This window comes from Peromyscus maniculatus, chromosome 3 (genome assembly GCF_049852395.1).
Source record: "Peromyscus maniculatus bairdii isolate BWxNUB_F1_BW_parent chromosome 3, HU_Pman_BW_mat_3.1, whole genome shotgun sequence".
NCBI lineage: Eukaryota > Metazoa > Chordata > Mammalia > Rodentia > Cricetidae > Peromyscus > Peromyscus maniculatus.
Window position 1 is genome coordinate 73,081,737 of NC_134854.1, and position 20,324 is coordinate 73,102,060.

Sequence of the window (20,324 nt, forward strand, 5' to 3'; positions counted from 1 at the left end):
ACTGCTGTGGAATATTAGTTGAAGATGTGTTACATTCGTTTATGCTGTAGAACATCTGTGTGATGATGCAAACATGTGTTGCATCCCTTTATTTTACACTTGTTTAACTCTGTGAAGCTGTGTTACTGTGCCTGTCTAAAACACCTGATTAGTCTAATAAAGAGCTGAACAGCCAATAGCTAGGGAGGAGAGAGGAAGAGGTGGGGCTGGCAGGCAGAGAGAATAAATGAGGAGAAAGGAGGGGGATCAAGAAGGGGAGATGGAGAGGAGAATGCCAGGAGATAGCCACACAACCACACAGCCACACAGCCAGCTACGGAGTAAGAAGTAAAGAAAGGTATACAGAATAGAGAAAGGTAAAAGCCCAGAGGCAAAAGGTAAGTGGGATAATTTAAGTTAAGAAAAGCTGGCTAGAAACAAGCCAAGTTAATGCCAGGCATTCATAAGTAAGAATATATTGCCATGTATTTATTTGGGAGCTGAGCTGAGTGGTGGGTCCCCAAAGAGCTAAGAGTAAACAACAACAACGACAACAAAAAGCAAAACCCAACTACATTTTGTTGCTCCAACATGAGGCCCGAATTTCCATGTAGGGCCTTAGAAAGCTGAAAAACAAAAACAAAACAAAACAAAAGGACGTGGCTCCTTTAAGAGTTTCTGCCTTACAGCAAGCCCTTGAGCAGCCAGTAAGTTAAAAAAAAAAAAAAAAAAAAAAAGCGCCTAGGTAAAAAATGCCTGGAGTAGTGCAAGCATTGGATTCTAGAACTCTGGGGCATTGAATGCAGTTCTTTTTTTTTTTTTTTTTTTTTTTTTTTTTTTTTTTTTTTGGTTTTTCGAGACAGGGTTTCTCTGTGTAGCTTTGCGCCTTTCCTGGAGCTCACTTGGTAGACCAGGCTGGCCTCGAACTCACAGAGATCCGCCTGGCTCTGCCTCCCAAGTGCTGGGATTAAAGGCGTGCGCCACCACCGCCCGGCCTGAATGCAGTTCTTGACCAACTCAGCCAGACAGGAAGCTTAAGGCTTGGCTTTCAGGGACCTGGGAAGCTGGTGGAACCAGCTGTTAAAGCCACGGTGGAGGTCCTAGCCATGCCACTTAGCAGTTTAAAGGCTTACGTGGTCCAAAAAAGACTAGAGATATCCAGTAAAAGAGGTCCAGATTTAAAAAAAAAAACTCTAAACAGGTTCTAGTGTGTTTTACAATGTGCATAGGTTTAAGAAAGAAAGAAAAAGGATGTAGACAGTCATAGAAAAAAATAGTTTAGAAATGATAAATTCTTTAAGGAGACAGTAAAAATAATATAAAAGAATAAGCCACATAAAGATAAAAAAATACACAGGGAATCTGGATCCTGTATGTTGCTGTACTGACCTTAAATTTGTTGATTGCTGATAAGCAAATGACAGCTAAGAGACGTGGAATTCAAAGAGGGACTGATGAAATAAAGCAGCCTAGACATTTTAAGAATGCCTCAACTTTAAAATGGAACTCAAAAAATATATTGCTTTGGAGAAGACGTTTGGTTTTTATTTCCACAGGAAAGGAGAGGCTGTGGATTCTTTCAGGGTGGATATGGATCAGGTTTGATCATGGAGACCTCCTGAATCTTGACAGGTGATATATATCAACAAAGGTTACCACTGGTCTTCCCAGGACGTGGCCATTGTCTCAATTGTCTCACAGACCCCTAAAAATGCCTTTGCCCACAGACAACAGGAAGCAGTCTGGAGAGCACAATGCCCACATTCACAAGAGATAGGGTGAGTGGGTATTATTTGGTAGGTTATGGATGTTTGTTATCATTTAGGGGAAAATAAGAATATAGGATAAAAGGCAACTATTAATCTCAGATATTTTGCACTGGCATGGATTTTGCTATATTGATACAAATTTAAAGTTTTTTTTTTGTTATATTGGATATATGTTTTTACTCTTGTTTGGGGGGGTACTGTGCTTATGCAGCTCATTTAAAAATGCACTGTATAAGAAATTAGGTTAGTAGTTAATCTATAAAAATCAAACTTATAGTCACATTAGGCATATTTTCAAGGTTAAACAGGTATTTTAGACAGATAGATGATTTTCAAACACTTCAAAGACCTACAGAATGTAGATTTTAGATGTTTAATAACCTAAGGTTTTTCATGATGATGAGACACATCTGTTCCCGGCAGCTACTAATTTACTTCATAAAAGGATGATGGGCATCGAAGAAACTCCATATGGAGTTTGCTTTCATTGTGGCGAAAACACAAGGAAAAGATTGTTGAACTTTGCAAGGCTAAATAGTCCTTCAAAATTCCTTCTTCACAGAAGAGTGTGCCAGATATTCCGCAGGACATAGAGGAACGTGACTGACAAACTTTGCCAATATAAGGTGGGACAGTCCTTCACATTTTCTGCTTCACTGAAAAGTCCGCCAGATATTCTAGGCCTAATAGGCTGAAGATGGATGCCCCAACATCGCAGAGGAACTTTTGGGTGACTGTCCAGGCAGCCAGATGTCTCTGTTATTAGGTAATATTACATCCTTCTGGGGTCTTTGATGGAATTAAAGACTAAATAGTTAGAGTTACAGTTTTCCTTAGTTTATGATAGAAATTAAATTAGGTATAAAATTTTAGAATCACTAAGATAAGATAGATAGTGGAGTATTTTATCTGAATTTGCTAAATACAAATGGACCAAATATTGTAAATGTAATTCTTACTTGATAACTATTTTTGTTGCAAATAGTTTTACTATGTTAAAGTTAAAAATCTTTTATTTTTATTTAGGCAAATAGGGGGAAATGTTGTGGAATATTAGTTGAAGATGTGTTACATTTGTTTATGCTGTGGAACATGTGTTTAATGACACACAAATGTGTTGCATCATTTTATGTTGCGTTTATTTAATTCCGTGAAGCTGTGTTATCGCCAAATGTAACAGTGATCCATGGGCAGCTTTCAGCAAATGAGAGACTGTCCACGTGAACAGTCTGCTATTTGCCTCAAAGCTAGGAAGGCGTTCCGGTTCCACGGCAACCTTTGGGATGGAGGAAGACGTGGCTGCAATTGACAAAGAGACACCGCTGGCCCTATGGTCCCATCTCGTCCTCATGGAACACAAGCCCAAGTTCGGGTGAACTGAGGCTTCCTTGTTACCCACATTTGGCATGGGGATGGGCTGGGACCCACTTCAGGCTGATGTGCTGTTAGGACACACTGGCTGGGAATCCTGGGAAATGCTTCATTCTTGAGGAAAGGGAGGTACAAGATCAAAAGCTCTCTAGTCCTCCCTTTTCCCCCTGCTTGGCATTCGGCTATGAGGTGACCTGATACTGAGTTGTGACAATCATCTTCACACACGGGAGGAAGCACGTGTAGCACAATGTTTTCCCACAGACCCGTGTCTCTGACATGAGTAGGCTGTGGAGATAACAACAGGAAGCTATCGCCTCTCAACTCAGTATTAAATCATGGCATGTAGCCCCATGCCTTAAATGATAAACGGAGTGGTTTTTCTTTTCCCTTCCTCCCAACCCCAATCCCCAACCTTTCTCTCCCTCCCTTAACCAGACTAGACAGAGGTTTAATAAAAGGACTCTGACTTTTCAGTCAGAAGATTAAAGTGTTGCTGGGAGGCTGGGCTTCCATAGCCTTCTTGGCATAGCTTCTCCAGGGGCTGTATCTTCTGGGATACAGTGTGGCTTCTGGGGTTGGGCCAATTGGAGGATCCTGCATGCTTTGGGAAGCCCAGGTCACTGTTTTTCTAGTGACACTTTCCTCTTCATCTTTGCTCAAGAATGACTCTTGCATTTCACAGGCATACTTCACAGGGCTTGTCATACTCCCATGTGTGACAGGAACCTAAGAACCCTTCAGGCCACCCTTGGATTGACAGCAGCTCCTTTCTGAGGTCCTGAGAACCCAGAGCAGAACCTAGCAGTCAAACTAAGATGCTACTGTAAGCATGACAAGGACTGGACAGATGGGCCAGTACTGCTAACCTGCTAACAAGCAGGGGGTAGCCTAGAGCTATGGAGTAGCACTCACCCCTCCCAGCTCCCCTGCCCTGACCCAGACACTCATCCGGTCCATGCCTAGGACCTGGTGGACACTCACTTGCTCTCCAGACACATGTGGACGAGGAGGCACCGCCACAGTAGATGCTCTCATGCCATTTTCCAAACAGCCGGTGCACAGCCTTGCCATCACGGTCGAACACTGTGCCTTCGATCTCGTGGGCATTAGTGCTCCAGTACTTTGCCTACAGTGCAGATGACAATGGTCTGGGTAAGACTCTGGCATTTGCTCATTACAGGTATTGGCTGGGGGGCAGGGAGGGGGGGTAACAAGAGAAAGAACTAAGATAGGGCCCAGTGGTGCTCTTCCACAAGGCAGGCAGGAGGATCGGGAGTTCAAGGTCATCCCCAGCTGCAAATTGAATTTGAGGCTAGCCTGGACTACATGACACCATGTGTAGCTCAAATCCTAAATTGGTCTTAATAAAAACCTGGAGCCAGACATGAGGGTCAATGCTGAAAGATCAGAGAGACAAAGGAACAAGCCACAGCCACCTCTCACCTCACCAACTCCTCAGCGGACAGACTGAGCTCCTGTCTCCTCCCGCCCAGCCATATCACTTCCTGTCTCCACCTCCATAGTGCTGAGATTAAAGGCATGTGCGCCGCTCAAGTACTGGGCGCAAAGGCACGAGATCCCAAGTGCTGGGATGAAAGGTGTGTGCACCACAATCCCTCAGTATGAGCTATTCTAAGAGGCGGTGAGGTGACATCTCACGGGGTTTTTAATTTGCGTTTCCTGGATGACTGATTAGATGAAGATCCATTCATCTATCTGTTTGCACTTTCAGAGATGTCATTCAGGCACTTTGTACCCCTGTTCTAGGAGGCAGGCTCTCTGCCACCGAGCTCTATTTGCCTTTGTTGGACACACTGGCTTATGTGTGTGTGTCCTCGAGCACGCTACGGCACACACGTAGAAATCGGATGACAACTTCCAGGAGTCACTTCTCCTACCACGTAGGTTCTGGAGACCACATTCAGATCCCGAGGCTTGCAGCAAGAGCCTTTAGCCTCGAGCCTGGCTCCTGGCACTTTATCTAGCATTTATTGGTTCATCTGTGTATAGACTGCACTTTATTTTTTGGATGGGCTCTTGCTGTATAGCTCTCACAGTGATCCTCTTGCCTCAGCCGCCTGAGTTCAAGTATTGGTCTTACCAGGGTGCACGACCACACCCAGCTCCCCAGTTATCCACTGTTTTCTTCCAGTTGAGTTCCTTTGTATGTTTTGCATTTTAACACCTTGTCAGATTGCAAATATTTCCTCTTTTGTATGTGGATATCCAGTGATCCCAACAGCATTATTGAAGAAACTGCCCTTTCTCACCATGTCATACTGGGGTTCTTTTTTTGAAATCAATTAAGTGTAAACATGTGGATTTATTTCCAGATTTTCTAGCCTGATCCCATAGCCTGCCTAGGATCTGGATTTAAAAAATACTGTTAGCTATTTAGTAAAATTTACAGTTAATCTCCTATTTGCAGTTTGTAACCCAATAACAAATGTGTGTGTAGGTTATTACTTTTTCTACTTTTGCTTCATGTAACATAGGAACACAAAACGCAGCTCTTAGGCATTTGCCAAGTACCCAGTGCATTAGCTAGTGCTAACTGGCTAGTGTGTTAGCAGCTGCCTCAGGCATGTCACTGTGATTCTAAAGGCTGAGAGTTATTGCTATTACAATTTAAAATGAACTCATAATTCTTTTTACCTGAGGAAAATAGTCATTTGCATACTAGTTAAGGAGGTTGCTTAAAACTGCAGTTTCTACTATTCCCCTTTTCTAGGCCTGTTCCAGCTGCAGGGACCTCCTACAAGCCACTTTCTCAGCATGTATCAGTGGTCTGTGAGGCAACCCTGACTGTGGGTTAGCGTGTGCTCAGCTCTGCTCATGCCAGCCCCTGAGAGCACAGCTCAGCTCAGCCTCGTTGACACAGTACCGCTCTCCAGCCAGCAGAGGGAGTGCCAACTCCCTTGAGGTGATGCTTTGGAAAGCTCTCAAGTACCTGGCCATCCTTAAAGACTGCCAGGGACAGAAGGCATTTCTACATAAATCAAAAGTCCTGGCACTATTTTCAGCTGAAACTGAAGCCATATTTGGAAATTTCGGTGGCATTTCCAGGTCGTTTTCTGCTGGTTCAGTTTCCTTCCTTCACAGCTTTGGTAAAATGCAAAGGGAGGGTGGGATGCAGCAGCGCCACAGAGAAGTGAATGAGAAATTACTGAATGAGTTCTCCAGCCATGTGAAGGTGGCAGGAGAAGAATGGATCCCAGACCCGTCAGTTTATCAGGAAGCAGGGGTCAGACTTTTGCCCTTTACAACAGTCATCAACAAAGCCAATGTTGATGACTGGATGGGAAGCCACAGAGGAGACGGCCATGCCCCACACATGCCTGGCATCTACTCCCAGATTCTTTCAACAACCAAAGCTCATCTCAAATAACTACACCATCTCAAATAACTACATGCATATTTCCTGTAAAGCCGTGTGATGGTGGACACACTGAGTAATCTCAGGACTCAGGGCTGATGCAGGGGGACGGCTCTGAGTTTGAGGCCAGCCTTCTCATTCTTTCTCTGGTCCTGGGTAGATGAGAACAGGTTAGATGGTAGACAAGGGAGTGAACACAGTCCTTTGAGGAGATGTGGACAGCTGGTTTACCTGGATTAGGGGGATACATTCTTGCCTCAGTTGCCTGGTCAACCTCACAGATGTCCCCCATGGATTACAGGTTGTACAGAGAAGAGTGTATAAAGTTGCACTCAGTTTGTGATTTTGATCTTAGTTAAATACAAACATTCTTTGGCAAGGGCTATACCTTAAAGCCACTTTAAGACTCCAATTTGCAGTAAGGCTCATTAAGGAAGGGAATGGCTCAGTTGCCTTTAGCCTACTGGCTATGGGTGGGATAGGACCTCTGTTGGTCTTTTCTGTGTCGAACACACAGATTGCAAGCCCAGTGCCACTTTGAGATCTTTGGCAGCAGTTAACTCTGCAGCTCACACATGACTGAGCCGGTATGATAATGAGTATTCAGAGATGGGTAATTCCTGGGGGGCGCTCATCAACCTAAGACAGAGCACCTGTATGGCCTGGGCAGGCGTCTCCATGACGGGTAAGGTGACCCACTGATGACCCACTGACGTCCCACGCAACCTAAGTCAGAAGCTCAGGGCCTGTAGGGCCCTGGCCCCTGTTTTGGGTAACTATTGCCTTGCTTGCTGATCTTGACCTTGATATCCTCCCTATGCTAATTCCCTGCTGGGTTCCACCCTCCTGAATGCTTAAGGGAAGTTCCTTGTCTGTGTATCCTGCATAATGGGCATTAACAGCTTAGATGCAAGATTGTAAAACATCTGTAGCGAACTTCTGCCCTCCAGGGTTCTCCCATTGTGCTGTAAGCCTGTATTTAAGACCTCTTCCCTCCTTCAATAAACAGCATTTGGCATAAAAAAAAAAAGTACATGAGGTTTTAAGAAGTAAGACGCTTCTAGGAGGGAGAGAAAGGAGTGGGACTCAAATTAAGGAAGTCGGAGAGACCCCACATAGTTGCTTGCACCTGGTTAACCTTTCCATTTGTCTCTGAATGTTCTGAGCCTCAGCTGTTGGCATCAAGGGCCAGTCAGGGCTGTAGGAAGAACAGGACCAACCAGGCCTTTACTCCTTTACTCTTGCAGAGCTGGGGATGGCAAGGAGGAGGGTGAGGAGGGCAGAGAGACAGATGGGTAAAGAAAGAACGAGGAAGCCAACTTCAGTGGTAACAAAACCCTTGAAGAACATCGAATGGGGAAATCGAGTGGATGACAGCATGAGGCGGTAACGTCAGGACCTGGAGGAAGGAGGCCAGTGGGGAGGGAGTGAGGAAAGCAGGGCCGGTGTGCTCAGTGGCTGGAGAGGCAGACAGCAGTGAGAGGGAAGCAGTGAGGGGGGCGGGGGCTGGGGAGGGGTGAGGGTGAGTGTGTGTGCACACGCGTGTATGTGTGTGCACGCACTACGGATGCATGGGCATTCCAAGGGGTGAGAGCTGCCAGGGCTGATGGTGCAGAGCCTTGCGGGCCATTGGCAAACTGCAGACGTCTACTGGAGAGGATGGAAGCCAGTGGAAAGCTTTGTTAAGGGGACGGCTGGTCACGCCTTTCCTCAAAGGGCATAGCTGTCCCCGCCCAAGTCCTCTCTTTCATGACAGAGTCTCCTGTTGTAGTCCAGATTGCTCTCAGACTCACCATTCACAGCCTCAGCCTTTTGAGTACTGCAATTACAGGAACATGCCACCAGGCCTGGCTTCATTTCAGCCATTTATTAATATATATATATATATATATATATATATATATATATATATATATATATATATATATATATATATATATACACACACACACACACACACAGAATGTATAACTGCAGGCCAGTAGAGGGCACCAGATCTCATTACAGATGGTTGTGAGCCACCATGTGGTTGCTGGGAATTGAACTCAGGACCTCTGGAAGAACAGCCAGTGCTCTCAACTGCTGAGCCATCTCTCCATTCCCCAATTTCAGCCATTATTAAATGCATAGCTCAAAAATATGAAGTACTGTCACAATGGTGTACAACTGTCACTACTTTCTAGTTCTAGAACTTTTTCCTTTTCCCAAACAGAAGCTCCAAACCCATGACACACAAACTATCCTGCCCTCCACCCAGTTCCTGATGACCCCTGCTCTGTTTTCTTTCTCTATAAACTTGGCTTTTGGGGTACCCATGTCATTGGGACCCTATGGCATACATCTTTTCACATCTGGTTTATCCACTGAGCATCATGTCTTCACGCATCTTTGTGCCACAGTCTGATGGCATCTTGTAAAGAGTCCCCCAGGCTCTGCACTGAGGGCAGATGGTAGGGGAGGCAGGCAGGGTCGACGTCCCAGTCAAGGGACAGAGTGGAGGACAGCCTGTGCTCTGGGCACCCGGCGCCGCCTCCGCCCTCCAGCCCGGGAGCTGGGCTCCCTCAAGGTACCTTTATGAAGTTCACTTTGCAATGGCAAGAGTCGTCCGTCAGGTTCTTGATGACGATCTCGCCATAGTGCTCGATCCACCGCTGCCCGCTTAAGATGTTGTGGATGCAGGAAGTCACTTTGTTCCACTCAAAGTGATCTCCAAAGCTGGAAGAGAGGAGCGGTCAACGACGGCTCCCGGAAGAGCCGGCCACAGATGCGGCAGGCATCCTACTGCATACAACGGGGCAGGGGACGAATCACTCAGGCCTCAATCGCAGACCCTGCATCAAATAAGGCTCCAAGGGACATGTGAGCTGAGGCTCTTGAGCCAGCAAATTGCCCAACTACGGGAGAGAAAAGGGCAGAAGGGCGCAACTGGGGGGGAAGCCAGGCTCCCACACTTCAACAATTATGCATTATTTACACCCTTTCATGAGAACTTAGGCGTTGCTTACAGAGTTAAATAGCAACTATGAGGAAATAGTAAGCAACATTTTAAGTGCTTTATGCATAACACGTGTCTATCTTCCCACATATCCTATGAGGCAGGTGAGGACACTAGAGACAAGGAAGGTATGGTGGCCTGATCAACAGTCACAGGAGAATGAGGCACAGCAGCACGTGATTCCCCATAGCCTGGCCCCGAATTCTGGATTCACTATCCCTTTGCTTTAAAAACACCTATTGGTGATGCCTGCATCACCAAAGCCATGTCTGTCTCTGAGGGAATTCTGTCAGCGAGGCAGGACCACAATGATAAAGAAAAATGACCCTTTATCTTTTAGGGGAGTAAAAATGAATTTTTAAAAGCTTCTGTGCAGAGAGCTATTGTCTGCAGGGGGCATTTCCACCCAGTGAGAGAGAGAAAACACCAGACTGTGAGCCTGCCACTACCTGAACCCACTGCTAGATGGAGTGAAAAGCATCCTCTCCAAGCCAGGGGCAGGGTGGGCAGCCTGGACAGACCACTAACGTGGACTGCAGGCCTGAGAGCTGACATTCCTAACACAGAGGAACTTACGCTGGCAGCGTCACGTGGGTTGTGCCGATTGGGACGATTTCCATGGATTTACCCCAGAATTTATTTTTCCATCTCACATCTGAAACAAAATCCAAATATCACATGTTCAAGCAAGACAGCTAGAGGACCAGAGGTCTGAGGCTCGACAAATGACAGGTCATCCTATAACCACCACAGAGAAATTAGTTCTAATGGAGACAACTGTTCATGCCCTAGAAATGGGTACCCAACGGGGTCCCCAAAACAGAAGCAGGAAAACCAAGCTGTAAGACAAAGTCCTCTTGAAAGAGTCAACAGCACCAAAGCGAGATGAAGACAAGGTGAAGTCCCACAGACACAGGCTGTCCCAAGGGTGCTGCAGCCTCCAAGAGGCTCGTCAGAAAGGGCCATGTAAGCAGGGCTCTGCAGAATACAAATGAGTCCATGGCGCATAGAGAAATCAGCATTGAGAAAATAAATAGTACTTAAAGGGTCAGAGGTGTAAGAGAGCCGAGTGTGGCTCTGACCTGTAGGTCTGAGGTTATCTAAGGGGACGAGGAGAAAGTCAGGCTGAGGCAACAGTGGGTTCTGCAAGCCTGGCTAAGAAGTCGTCTTTGAGTTGAAAAGAATCAGGGAACCAGTGTAATTAGATAAAAACCTTGCAAAAAATGTCACAGCCGCACAGAGAACCGAGCCTGGGCAGGAGGCGTTTAAAGCGAGGGGTTAGGAGATCGGCTGCTGCGGCTGCTCAGGGGATGAGCAGGAGGAAGCTAGTCAGGCCAACCGCTGTGGGGCAGTGGCTCACGAGGAAAGAAGCAGCACACAGACACAGGCTGAGAAAAGGACGGGACATTTACAAGCGGCGTCAGCTGTCCTGATTTTCGGATGCCACCACCAAGAGAGAAAAGGGAGAGCAAGATGGGAAGCGGGCCCTGTCTAGTGGATGCCCTGAGGCAGAAGAACTGTAAGGGTGAGGGAGGCCGGCAGACGCATGGCTGTGGTCCAGATGAGAGAGGCAAGTGGAGTCCTCTTATGAAAGACTGCAAAGGTGGATTTAAAGGAAGCTATGAGAGCATTAGCTTTAAAAAAAAAAAAAGCTGTTTTTGGAGTGATGAAACTATTTTAAAATTAATTGTGCTAATAAAAAATAAGAGTTATATATTTAAGTGGGTAAACAATACAGTATGTGAGTATTTCTCAATAAAATTGGTAAAACTGAAAAAGGGAGACTTGGAGTTCGGCAAAGATAACAATGCATTGCTAAACTTGTAACACACATAAAATCTCACAAAGGTTGGGGTTACTTTGCCATGTTTCTTACTACATGAAAACTGATATATAACAATGCCAGTTGATGGCAGACTGCAACACCTTAAAGATGTATAATCTCAAGGTAACAACTAAGGTACAAAATAAAGAGCTATAGATATAATCCAACATAAGAGGTAAAATGGGCATACAGAAAAGTATTCAACTAATTCAGAAGACGGCATTAAAAAAAGGAATGAGGGGGAGCAAGGAATAGATTTGACTAATTAGAAAACAAGGCACATTTAAATCACCTACATCTATAATCACAATAAATGTAAACAATCTAAACAACCCAGTTAAAAGGCAGAGAAATGTGAGATGAGATGAGGAAAAGTTGAAGATCCTGCACCAAGGGAACAGGTGGAATCACCCCAAACACAGCGAGCAGGAACGTGTACAACAGAAAGAGCGTCAAGGGACTATTCTGAGAAGGTTCTCTTGTTAAAAACAAAAACGCAAAGTTTTATGAAAACAATAAAGAAGCACTTACAAGGCCAATGAGATTTATCAGGTAGGAGCTAAGGAGCCTTATGAGAAACATTTCCAGAAGGTGTTGTGAGATATTTGATTACACTGTGTAAAGATATATCACTGTAGCCGGGCGGCGGCGGCGGTGGCGGCAGATGCCTTTAATCCCAGCACTCGGGAGGCAGAGGCAGGTGGATCTCTGTGAGTTCAAGGCCAGCCTGGTCTACAGAGTGAGTTCCAGGACAGGCTCCAAAGCTACACAGAGAAACCCTGTCTCAAAAAAAAAAAAAAAATATATCACTGTGATTGGTTAAATAAAAAAACTAAATGGCCAATAGCTAGGCAGGAGGTATAGGTGGGACTTCCAGACAGAGAGAGCTCTGGGAAGAAGAAAGGGGTGGGGGGTCACCAGCTGGATGCAGAGGAAACAGGACATGCAGGAGGAGAGGCAAAAGCCACGATCCACGTAACAGCACACAGATTAATAGAAATAGGTTGATTTAGGTTATAAGTTAGAAACAGGCCTAAGCTAAGGCCAAGCTTTCATAATTAATAAGAAATCTATATGTCATTATTTGGGGGCTGGCAGGACAGAGAAAGACTTGCTACAAGAAGGCTTTGGTGAAAAGCAGCGGAATCTCAGGTGAAGCTTCAATATTTAATAAAAGCATCAATAGCAAAGATTAAAGAAAAGAAACACTTTGCTTCTAACTTTCAACGGGTAAGATCGATTGCATCCATGCAGAGATAAGTGGATAATGGACAGGAGAAAGGGAAGTGTTGCAGTGTGCTCTCGGGTACTTTCAAATCTCACAGAAATATATGCCTATGTTCATGTGTATAAAGACAGCATGAGAACAAAATGGCAACATCACTCCAGGAAATGTTTTTATAAACTGATTAGGGGCTGGGGCACAACTCAGTCGGTAACTGCATACCCAGCATGCATGAGGCCGAGCTCAGTCCTCCATACTGTGTGAACCAGGTGTGGTGGGGCACGCCTGGACGCCCAGCATTTGGAAGGATAAGAAGTTCTGGGTCATCCTAGTCTATACAGTGAATTTGAGGCTAGTTCTGGCTACATGAGTCTCAGTCTTCAACAAACAAAACTTTTTCAAAAAATGGTGTGTGCTCAACTTCTTGAAAACCTGGGATACTCAGTTTCTCTTACTGTACTCCAATCTTCTGAATAAATGAAAACCTAACAAAACTCACTCACGTAGGAGAAACGTGGGGCATTATTTTTAGGACAACTCGCCATCTCCCCCATCTCCAAATGTAAGTTTTAGGAACATTGATTCCAAAACAACCCCACAAATGTAAAGAAGGGCCAAAGCTCAGGGGTAGAAGTGTGCCTGTCTTTCTCAAACCTTTGGGTGATGATCTTGAGAGTAGCAAAAACAAGGCCAGACAAAAGCCAAACAAAGCAAGATGGCAACAACCACACAAAACACAGAGGGAACCTCCAAGCAACCTTAAAAACAAAAACAAGGGGCCAGTGGCAGGGCGGCGGTGGTGCACGCCTTTAGTCCCAGCACTCGGGAGGCAGAGACAGGCGGATCTCTGTGAGTTCAAGGCCAGCCTGGTCTACAGAGTGAGTTCTAGGACAGGCTCCAAAGTCACACAGAGAAACCCTGTCTCGAAACACCAAAACAAACAAACTACAACAACAAAAATACCCAACCAACCAACCAAACAAACAAAAAACCAAGGGGCTGGTGAGATGGCTCAGGCTTATCACCAAGCCTGATGATAGGAGTTCCATCCTTCGGATCCACATGACAGGAGAAAGCCCAGTCTTCTTAGTTATCATCTGATCTCCACATGCCCCCCCCCCCACTAAATAAGTGAAATGAAAGCTCAGTAGGTTAAAAATGTTCATAAAAACAAAGATGAATAAAAGTCAGAGGTGTCAAGTGTAAGTTTGGAAACAGAATTTAAATTTTTAAAAAGCCAGAAGCCCATTGGCTGCCTACACTCTGCTGACCAGCCGGGAATGCCCAACTCCTGCGGTGTGAGGCATTTCCAGACGTTTAGAGAGTAAGATGGAAGAAAGGTTGCATGAACAGGTGACTCGGGTAAAGAGGGAGGACGTCTCTTAACAGGCAAAAAAAAGAAAAAATTGATCTTTGAATTCTGAGCATCCATAATAACAAACGAAATAACATGCTGTCAGTGAGTATGTGGTAAACGTCAATTGCTGTCAGAGGTGGGAGAAGCCAGGGCATCGGGTGGGCAGACTCTATGAAGAGCAGGTCTGGGGACCACCTTTGACCTTGGCAAGCACTGAGCAGTCCCCGGAGAAAATGACAACTTCAGTGCTGAGAGCAGAGGGCAAACGGATCAGCACATACCTTGCCAGAAAACGAAGTTTCCAGACTCGGCGTGGCAGGCGGAGATAGGTGGGTGGTGGCTGACCTGAGGGAGACAAGCACCAAAAACGTAACTTGAGGCAATGCTGTTATGCCTGGAAAGTCATTCCTTTTCCGTGAGCGAGCTGGGACCACAGGAGCTGGAACAAGTGTGTCCTCAAGAGGGCAGGCTTGACATAGCCAGCTCCCCTTTTCTCTGGGTGGGTGGGAAGGAAGCTGGGAATGGAAGCCTCCAGAAGCTTTCCTGGGAGCACGGCCCGCCCAGCCTCAAGTGGTGAGACACAGGCATGATTTGAACAGTATCAAATAAAAAGAGGGGCGCTTGAGGACTGCATTTCCCCAGCCAGCATGGTGACTGACTTGCTATGGAACAACCTGCAAGCATTTTAACTAAGCCGTCAATGTCACCCCTTCCGGGTGCTACATACATACATAAAAAGATGTCCCCCTAGGGCTCAGGAAGCTGAAGCATGAAGTCCAGGCTCTTAAGTCACTGATATGGCCAATCCAAGATAGCGCTTTTTCTTAGTTTTGAAATTTATCCATTCATTTATTATGAATGTGTATTTGTGTGCACACACATACACATGTTTGTGAACCACAGCTCACACGTGGAAGTGTGAGAACAATTTGTGGGAGCCAGTTCTCACCTTCCACTGTGTGAGTTCTAGGGATGGCGCTGAGGTCCTAACTAAGTCTTGGCAGCCTGTGCCCTGACCAGCTGGACCATCTCACTGGCCCCGGAGGTAATTCTTAGAAATAATGTGTCTGTGAAGCAGAGCTAGCTGTAGACCGTAGACACTGAGGAAAGTCCACCAAATGCTAGGGGGGAAATGTGTTGGGACTGTGGAAAAGGCTCAGACCACGAAGCAAGCCATTGCCGTACAAGTATGGGGACTGAAATACAGACCCAGAACCCACATGGGGGGGGGGGGCTAGCTGCGTGCGCTGGCTGGCATTTGTAATCCCAGCGCTACAGCAGAGACAAACAGGTCCTTGAGGCTCACTGTCAGCCAGCCTAGCCTACTTGATGAGTACCAGGCCAGTGAGAGACCCTGCCTCAGTAAAACAACAGAAACATGGCAGATGGTACCTGAAGAACATTTTCTTTTGGCTCCCTACATGCACCTGCTAGCACATGAACACACACACACACACACACACACACACACACACACACACACACACACACACACACACACAGCACATGCTCGCAAATAAAACGTGTTTGTCTATCATCAATATATAAAAGCAATCTTGAATGAATAAGTAATTACATCCTAGAAGGGATGAACCTCGAAACAGAGACTGCCACTGGGGGGCGCCATTGCTTGTTTTACCCATCAATTAAGATGCTCAATACAAAATGGAGGCTGTATTCCATCTCTTCATCTCAGTATCACTCAGGACCCTGTGCTGTTCTCACAGATCAGTGCTCGTTAAAAACAAAAACAAAAACAGCCATGCTGTCAGTACGCTTCCAGAAATTTCTCCGATTTCAATGGCTGTTAGCAGAGGTTATCTTCTATTTGGAATGTCTACTTAAAGCCTTTCCTAGGGACAACATGGAGGCGGAAACCAGAAAGGTCAAGTTTCCTAAACCACAGCATTCAGGGAGTCCACAGAGCAAAACTGAGTATCGGTGGTTTACAGACTTCAGGAAAAAAGAGTTAGGCAGATGAATTGTCCTCAAACCCATCCACTTCACACTCAGCCCTCAGTACTGAGCGCCCTCTGGTACAGGCGCTTGTGTAAGGAGACAGGAGGGGAGAGGGGCTGACAAGTCCACAGCCGCTCACTGACTTCACTCGGGGCTCACCCACGCTGGGGATCCTGCTTTGTAAACCACCCCCTATGTGGAGAGCTGCAGGGCTGAAGGATCCCCAGGCATCCTGCCACAGCCTTAACTGACAGACTGCGGAGCCAGGAAAGCAGAGAAAAGACAGGAATAGCAGCCACACCTTCGGATTACTCAATGAACTGAAATCCGCTATGGGAAGCAGGAGGCGGAACCCTGCTGCGGCTTGACGTGTCTTAGTTCCCGTGTGCTGGCTGACGCCACAAGGCCCCGGCTTTTCTCTGCAGTTTTGGGGAGAAATTTTCACTGTCTTAGGGCCCCAGCTCCTACAGTCAAAGCAACCGTCTGCTTCTGTTTAAAAGTCCAACCACTTGGCGATAGTTTTATCACAAAACGCTCTATCAACCTCCTTTCTCCCATGAGGGGGCTCTCAGAATAGGCTTGCTGAATTTTAAACCACAGGATTGCATACAGTTAAACTGGAATAAGGCTGCCTCCTCCAACCACAGTTCTCTACCTACCTGACATGTCCCACTGGACAGGGCAAGGAGCCATGCAATATGGGAGGGAGCAATACAGGCGTCATCAAGAACTTGGTAAGTTTATGGGGCTCACCAAATATAAACATCAAAGCAAATTACTGTGTATAAACACCATGCGCCTGCTCTGTAATTATTTTAAATCCTGTAAAATGGAGAAGCATACTGCGCACAGGAACTAGAGAGATCTTGTGATATTAGAAAGTATATACACATTTTATAAGAACGCAGGTATGATCTTTTAAGACCACTATAGCAGATTAACAAACAGTGTTCCACCAACTGCCTTTAGATAGAACCCAAAGATGGCTGTGGATTTTATTTTATTTTACATTTATTTGTTTGTTTACTGTGTGTTGGCATGTAGAGGTCAGAAGACAAGTTGCAGGAATCAGTGTGGTCCTGTGGGTCACAGGAATGGGGCTCATATCGCCAGGCTTGGAGGCAGGCACCTTCACACCCTGTCATTTCCGGCTGGCCTGGAGAGGTGGAATTTTAATTGTTTCATGAAGACGCAGTAGTCTCATGTCTTCATTAACCTTCTTTTATAAAGTAGGAAACGGTCTTTCTGCACAGAACCTGCTGCCCAGTGCTCCCCAAATGATGTGCAGCATCTCACCACAGATCCAGCGCTCTTTCTGCGCACCCAGAGGAGACTGCTTTCAAAGATGGCTCTCGCGCCTCCTAAGGCCGCAGGGCACCATTAAAGCCTTTTCAGGGCCACTTTAAAAAAAAAAATCTTTTGAATCTGACCTTTCTAACTTCTCTATGTAGCATTTATTTCTTTGCAGAATGAAGTCACAAGTTTTGACTTCAAAATGCTGATGCTAACATCTGCTCTCACTATCTTCAGATGCGAACACCAGGCAATCTGAAAATCTGGTTCTAGGGCTTGTAATTTTGAACGTCCCCAGAAAGGGCTCATTCCCAATTGATACTTAATCTTTGGGGCTGGCAGCCTTTCCACAGTGTGAAGAAGAGGTAGGGCCAGCTGCGGTGTCTTTGCTAATCGTTTAGTCTTGATGCTTTTTTTTTTGAAACAGGATCACTAGGTAGCTCAGGCTAGCCAAGCTTGTGATCCTCCTGCCTTAGCATCCTGAGTACTGAGATAACCCGGTCAGTCTCTAATTGTTACTACATCTTAAGCCAAGAAAAAGAAAGATTGTGTGTGAAGGGGGCTGGACTGAGGGGTCAGCAGCTAAGAGTACTTGCTGCTCTTGCAGAGGACCCGGGTTTGGTTCCCAACTCATAACCACTCTCGATTCCAGCTCCAACAGATTCAGTGCCCTCTCTGGTTTCCGAGGGTATCTGAAGACACACGAGTGTGCGCACAACACACACACACACACACACACACACACACACACACACACACACACACACACAGTAAAATAAAAAGCAAACAAGCAAACAAGCAGTAGATGGCTTTGAATCTGACCTGATCTGGCCCCAGAGGAGACAGTGCCCTCCTGGATAAACACAATTTAACCTGGTCTCAGTACTCTTGCCTATCACTTCCTCTCCAACCAAGGGGCAGCAGTCCCTCACTAGTTAGAATTCCCAAGTGTGCAAGAAGCCAGTGAATCACATTTACCACAAGTAGGTCTATATAGTCTTTTCCACAAGTCCCAACACGGTGGACATTTTCTATAATTTATGCTTTATTTGTATATGTAAGGCCTTTATTCCCACTGACAATCACTTTTTATTTATGCGTTGCTTATACTTTGTATAGGAGGCAGATGGGCACAGAAGCAGAAGAGGAAAGTGCATTTCAGTCGTTGTGGGTTTGCACTTTTAGAAGTGTATCCCTTACTTAAATAACACCATTTCTCCCCTGAAACTGCCAGAGACCAGCTACACACCTCCCAGGTCCTGACACCATTAACAGTGTAGGGTAACACACGACACAGAGAAGTACTGAGATCAGCACTACCCGAGAGGGGCCAAGGGGCCATTCTTTCTACATGTCACTCATCAAACACTGGCTAAGTGCCCGTGATGTGTCAGAGTGGAAGCTGTGAGACAGACAGACAGACAGCACACAGGATACCAGTTTGTCAGCAGTGGTTGTGTTAATGGGGGCACAGGGGCGCCTGAAAATGGGGCCCCAGGAGGGGTGGAGGTGGAGCCATTACACAAAGAGAGATGGTCGGGCAGGAGTCTGATAATGGAAACCTACCTGGCTGGGGGAAAAAAGAAAGCCAAACACAAAGTCATCTGGGGAAGGTATCACGGGCCGAACACAGCAGGAGCCAGGGCCCCGGAAACAGTGTGACCCCGCGGCTGTAGCTGACAGACAGGGAAGTAGAAGCAGGAGGGTGGGCAGGCCTTGGATGGCTTTCGGAGTGTGGCTGGGGCTCCATATTTTATTCCAAGTGGCCTGGGAAGCTACTGGAAGACACACACACACAGCAGTCATTCCCTTTGCTTAAAACAATCACTCTGTGCTAGGTCCTCCAGGAATTGGCCACGGACTCGAGAGCACAGTCCAGTCTGGTGCAATAATGCCAGCCACTGCTTATGGTGGCTTGGGCTGGTGGCCAGCACTAGTAGAAAAGTGGAGGCTTCTGAAGGGAAATCCTTGGCCTTGAGGACTTGTTGATGGACCGTCAAAGGATGGTGCCCAGCAGAGTGGCTGATGTGTGTGGAGGTGATGGAGGGACAGGACATGACAATTGCTCGGTGTTCGCAGCCCACAGTTTATACTGGAAACATAGCTTCTTGCAAAATAAACCCCCAAACACCTTAAGTGATTACATGACCTAGAAACACGGAGGGACACAAAGCCATGACTGAGCAGCATTATTCTCAAGTTATCGATAGCTTTATTTGAACAGCTTGGATTTCCCCTCTGATATAGTCATTGAAGACAATGCAGTGTTAACCAGGAGTAGACAACTGGCCACTATTGGGATAGGAATGATTCCGAAAAGGGACATGAATGAACCAGGCAGGAGAGCTCTTCTCCAGGGAGCAGCAGAGAAGGAAGAAGGGCCGGCAGGAAAGACAGCTGGCACTGGGGTCATGGGAGTGGGAGACCTAGCTCTGTCCCTCACCAGCTGCAGCACAGTACAGCTGTTCCTGCTGTCTGGGATGCCGGTGAGGCAGCCCTGAGGGCATGAGAACAGGAGAGCTGAACACCCCATCCCCATGCCAAGAGAGAGAGAGAGGGAGGGAGGGAGGGAGGGAGGGAGAGAGGGGGGGAAGGGAGGGAGAGAGGGGGGAGGGAGGGTGGGAGGGGGGGAGAAAGGAGGGAGGGAGAGAGAAACCTTGCACCTTGCTTGGGCAAGCCAGTGGAGCTGGCCCTGGTGGTGTGAGTGTGGGTGAGCCAGACCCAAGGGCCCCTACCACCCAGGCCCAGAAGCAGGGCTATGAGTTGGCCCACCTCATCTATGAGCTGTTGGAGCATGTGAAGGGAACGAACCTACAGATCTCCATGACAGGATCCCCATGACACAGGACAACAACAGGATATCCAAGAGGAGCCCGTGAGAGTCCATTATTGATAGTGCAGTGGATGCCAGAGGCCTTGAACCAGACCAACGACTCCTGGCAATGAACACTTGCAAGTACAGATGAATGGACTAAAGGTTTGACCATGGTGTAACTCAATGGGCCACACTGCAGCTTCCATGATGAGATTCTTCTCCCTTTTTTGTTTTGTTTTGTTTTGGTTGGTTTTTGGTTTTCCCTTTAAATTGTGATAGGGAGGTTGCAAGGGTGGATGGCGGGGGTGTGGGGAGGTGAATGGAATCGGGATGCATGATGTGAAATCCGTAAAGAAT

The 20,324-nt window shown here is 46.5% G+C and overlaps 1 protein-coding gene across 13 annotated transcripts in view; it reads right to left on the minus strand.

The window, feature by feature from the left end:
* Positions 1-20,324, minus strand: part of Osbpl3 (oxysterol binding protein like 3) — a 185,858-nt gene that overhangs the window by 9,683 nt on the left and 155,851 nt on the right. For all 13 annotated transcript variants that reach the window (XM_076566785.1, XM_076566788.1, XM_006982186.4 and 10 more), the window contains 4 exons: positions 14,182-14,245; positions 10,070-10,148; positions 9,069-9,213; positions 4,104-4,248 (listed from right to left, as the gene is read on the minus strand). In XM_076566785.1, coding sequence (XP_076422900.1) covers positions 4,104-4,248; positions 9,069-9,213; positions 10,070-10,148; positions 14,182-14,245 — 433 coding nt within the window. The remainder of the gene's footprint in view (positions 1-4,103; positions 4,249-9,068; positions 9,214-10,069; positions 10,149-14,181; positions 14,246-20,324) is intronic.